The 5017-nt window shown below is 36.9% G+C and overlaps 1 protein-coding gene across 1 annotated transcript in view; it reads right to left on the reverse strand.

Annotated features, from left to right (window-relative positions):
• FREM2 (FRAS1 related extracellular matrix 2) overlaps positions 1-3825 on the reverse strand; it is a 145379-nt gene extending 141554 nt beyond the window's left edge. The window contains exon 1 of the mRNA XM_009644445.1: positions 3793-3825. Coding sequence (XP_009642740.1) covers positions 3793-3825 — 33 coding nt within the window. The remainder of the gene's footprint in view (positions 1-3792) is intronic.
• Positions 3826-5017: the final 1192 nt, after the last annotated feature.

Here is a 5017-nt window from a genome sequence, read left to right on the forward strand (position 1 = left end):
TTTTTCCTTTTTAATGAAATGTGATCCACAGTCTGTTTCAAAAAAAAAAAAAAAAACAAAACCAAAAAACGTTTCTAACAACGGAAAGGTGAAAAATACTGAGGAGGGGCAGATTCAAAGGTGACCCAAGGCTGTTTGGAAACGACTTTGTGTAAATTTGCGATGCCTTCTTTAAAGATACTCTTTGAAGTTATCCTTCGGTGGTGGAGCAACATCATGGCACGTGAGCTTGTTTTCCGTACGGAAAATTTGAATTTGGAATTTCTGGTGTGGGCACGGTCAGCCGTGTTTACATATAAATATTCATGCCAACAAATAATTCAGTTTGGTTTGGGGTAGGGGGACATCAGTGGACACCTGTTCTGCAACACTGGATTGTTGTGATTTGTGAGGTACTTTTATATTCTATTTTTTTGACATACCTGTGGAAAACTGCAGAAAGCTATTTTGTTAAACAAGTCTATACTGAATTATGGACTTGGATGCTGCTGCAGGAGGTAGTAATTCTAGTAGTCAGATATCTAGTAAGTTAAGCAACACTGATACCATTTCTCTACCCTTATGAGGCATTCACCCTGGATTTCAGCAAGATAATGTCTTATTTCTAAGCCTCAAAGGAAGATAATTCAGTAGAAAAAGTTAAGTCCTGGGACCGAGGATCTCCCGTAGTTCCACAAACATGGTATTAGTAGCTCTTTCTGTCGGAGATGACAATACTCAAGATGGAGTGATTGGAACTGCCCGGGTATTATGGTCTAGTGTCAAGTCCTGGGTTCTGTTTTAAAACAAATAAACACATTTATAAAACCAACCCCATATCAAAACCAAATGACCCAGCATAGAGATTTGAGGTAGCATCAGGGTGATTTGAAGGCATGTCTGCCTTCACAGGCATAAATTAAAGAAGTGTGTACCATCTAAGTTTGATTCCAAACTTAGGCTGTAGTAAAATGAAGTTTTACAGAACCAATGTTCAGTAGAAATCTTTGTATTTATTCAGTTCAAGGGAGACAGGTTTTCCTTTTTTCAAAATAAACTCCCTTTTGCAGAGTTTGCCACTCAAACCATGTGGGTATGTGCATGTATGCATGTCTGCATGTCTGCGTGTAGAGAGACTTAGTGAAAAAGAGTAATAAGCCACTTACAAATGGCATCTAACTTTTTTATATATTGTTCTAGCACAAGAAAATAAAAGGTATCTAGTGAAAATGCACTTTTTTCCAGTTTTTAATATTCTTGAACTGTTAGGGATAGCAGGTAAACATGTACCTTTAAAATATTTTCTCTTTAATGATGATGTGTTTTGAACCACGTCTGTAACAGAGCAACCTCTTCTGTTGAAGTCAGTCTAATAGTTGTTGTGGTGTTTATCAAGAGATCATATCTGGGACATCTCTTTTCAACTGGTAAAGAGAGTCAGAGAAATCTGATAGATGAAGAAGCAGGTTTTGAAATACCTGTGTTGAAAGTGAATGGAGAAGGACATTCCAACAAATAAATTTTTTGAGAGATTTTAGCTTCTTAACTGAAAAAAAAAATTTAAAGAAAAGTAGTGAAGGGATGGGACTGATTCATCCCTGACACTTATTTCTGATTTCTTATTTTCAGTGGTTACTGGGTCAGGTTCTTTCATCTCTATTATCTCCATCAACAAGTGCTAAATTTCCATGTACAAACAGCAGAAGTCCTCTTTATTTTTAGCAGTTGCTGTCTCGTCAAACAACTCAATGGGCTCTTGTGCCACAGTCCAAGTACAAAGTGCAAGACATGGGTTTCTTCTTTTCACAGCATAACATACATAAAAAGTGCTCCTAATTACAGAAATGATAAGAATTTTGAAAGGATTTTCCTTGGCTTTCTGACTGGTTCTGACTTGTGTTCAAATCATACTTGGAAGAAAATTCATCTTGGCTAAATTCTGATCTAATGACATAGCTGTAAATCCAAAGCCTTTTCCTACAGATTGTCTCTGAAGTCAATGTGACAAACCAGAATTGAGCCCAATAACAAGTCCATTGATCTTTTAAAATAAATTTTTGGTGAATAAAGTGACTGGCATGTGACCAGGGATAAAAAAAAGAGTCTGCGTACCCTTGCACGAAAGCTTGCAGCTCTGCTACATGCTACACTGTAGGTCAGAGTCTAAACAAGAAACAGAAAGCTTTAAGACAAAGAAGACCTGCTCATTTAACATATCATTAATAAATAAAAGTGTGCTTATGGAAATCTAGTGATGCATATTTCTTCTGAAATTACCTGTGAGGTTCAGAAGGATAAATCTATATTTTAAGACATTCGTTTATTTTAAAATGAATGCAAATCTATCCTTATTTCAAATGCAACTCTTGCTGAAGGCGTCTGGCTTCTGCTTTTGATGATGGGTCACAGATTTATATTCCTTACTGAAACCTACACAACGCACAGTTCCTGTGGAAGACAAACAGAAGTTTACTGTTCGCCAGGGCTATGTATAAAATTATAGTTATCAAAGACTGCCCTCTGTTGATATGGTATAATCTTAACATCTTAACAGTAGCAAAGTCTGATTTTTGTTATTTCTTTTCATAGGAGTTTTGTACTTAATGATGGAATTAATTCCAGAGATGCTCTTCAAATAAATGAGTAAAAATGAAATAGTTTTGATGATTAATTACTGGAAAAGGAGACTAAATCTGACATACAGGTGTTGTGGGTTTTTTAACATTTTCCAAATAGATAGCATGAGTATTTCATAACTTACAAGTGCAAAAAGATGCACCGTCTCTTGCCAATGTGTATTAACTACCTTGCTAAGGAAATGAGGAGAGCAGGGGGAGAGGACAGAAACAGCAAATGAGATTCATGGGAGCATTTGGACACTCGTCTAAGTTGTTGTATAAGTAATTTTGCTGTTGCAATTCAACTCTGAAGGCCATGTAAAAGCCAGGTGTACAGTACGTACCGTGGCAAAGAGAAAATTTTCATCATTCACAATATGACAGGTGGTTTGGTATACAAAGACCGAAGAACAGTCCTACATAAATAGTCTGCTGGAACAGAGTAGAAATTTGAAAATGTTAAATCAGCCAGATGAGATAATCTCTCAGTTCTCCGTGTGTAGCTGTACTTAACCAACAACCTTTCTGTTGTTTCCATACTCACTTCTTCTCTTATTTCTTTAATGAATTATTATGCAAGTGGAGATTTATAAATTATCGGGTGTAGCTTTTTGCATATGCAAGACCATTGCTAAACTGTAGCTTTCAGTCATCCTTTTTCTGCCAAGTATCTCAAGAGGCAGATAGCTGCCTCAGGAATCCTCTCACTTCTTCCTGAGATGTTATCTTTACCATCCCATTGTAAATGTGTCATTGTCCTGAACCTGCCCTCCATTTCCTTCATGGTTTCTGTTTCATTCCAGGTATCTCTTGCCCTGTGGGCAGAGATGTTCCTGGAAAGTCCAGAGCTGCTAAATCTTGCATCCATAGTTTTATTTCCCTTTGCCTCAGGTAAATCATTCCCTTGTCATTTGAAGAAACTTCTCTGGCTTCTGTCAGGATAAGGTTTCATTCCTTGACCAGTGAAACTCTTACACAGTCTGTTCTCAAATTTGTTTTCTTCTGATGCTGGGCTGAGTATAATGCTGGTTTCTACATTTCACCTACCTACAGTAAATGTGACCACATGACCCAGCCAACGTTCACTCCAAAAGCCAAGCCAAAATCACCCTTTGTGTTTCTAAAGCTCTTCTTAGACTTTTGTCTTGGTACCTTATGATGTTTCTTCTGCTACTGCCCCGGTAATTGTTTTCACCTGCCTAGCACTGGCACCCTGCCCACCCTCCATGTCGCTGGCACTGTTTTCACTTCAGCCTTGGCTCTTTGAAAACCTACTGTTCAGCTCAACCTTCTCCAAGCTCCTTCCCACTTTAGATCTCATCAGAAGCAATGTGTTTTCCTTTCCATTTTTTCTCCTCTGCCTTTTGATCACTTTTACACTTTTTGTTTCAAAGCCAAAATACAACTTCTTGATCTCCTATGAACAACGAAAAAAGACTTGGTAATTTGCTAGAGTGAATAAGTAGTTCCATCAAGCTTCCTTACCTGTGGTTTATATCTTGGGTTTGGACTCTTTGAAGTTTTTTTTACTGTGATTATGGAATTTATAACATCACTTTTAAATGTAGGCTGAGACACACACATGTTCTTTGATGTGTAACGAAGGTGGCAATAAAGACACTATAAGCATTATAGCTGTTTTCAAAAAATATTTAAAGACCTGAACTTTTTGAGTCCTCTCTCAGATTTCCCCTGGATGAAATTGGTGAGCGGTTGGAAATTTTCGTGACAGGAACTGGCCAAATGCTGTCACCAATGACAATGACAAGCCTATCTCAACGTGCAATCCAGAATAGGTAGATGCTGGTATGGGTATTTATTGTGTTAGACCATATTTATGTAAATTACAATTATAACAGAAATCATGTATCAACAAGGAATTATTGGTGAAACACTTTATTTCTTACAGATAAATGCTTAATAGCTGGTGGAGGTCAACACAATCTTAGTTTATACATTTATCTGAAGTGCCAATTTATTTTATTTTATTTTTTTAAACTTTAAACTGTGTCTGTACTAGTTATCCACTCTAATTTATATTGCCCTGTTTTAATTACAGATCACTGAAATTCCAGTACAGCCAAGTGCTTATGTATTTTATTAATGAAATAAGTAGGGAAACGTTCCTGGCACTGTTTTATTTGAAAAAGAAAACAGAATGGAAGCTACTTAATGGGTAAGGGATCAAATCCAGGCTAAGTTATTTAGCTCTTCCTGTCCCACAAATACCCTAAAAATACATATTTTCTTGCTAGGACACACGCAAATTTTTTTTTTTTTTTTATGGTAGCATACACCTGTTACAAAAAATTGCAACAGAGATTTATTTCCCTTCCTGTCTCTCCCTGCTCTTATACTTTCAGAAAGGATGAATAATGGCTTCTTGGTAAAGCTGTTCTGCGCTGTGGCTTGTGTGCATT

Source organism: Egretta garzetta, unplaced genomic scaffold (assembly GCF_000687185.1).
Source record: "Egretta garzetta isolate BGI_Z169 unplaced genomic scaffold, ASM68718v1 scaffold40, whole genome shotgun sequence".
Lineage (NCBI taxonomy): Eukaryota > Metazoa > Chordata > Aves > Pelecaniformes > Ardeidae > Egretta > Egretta garzetta.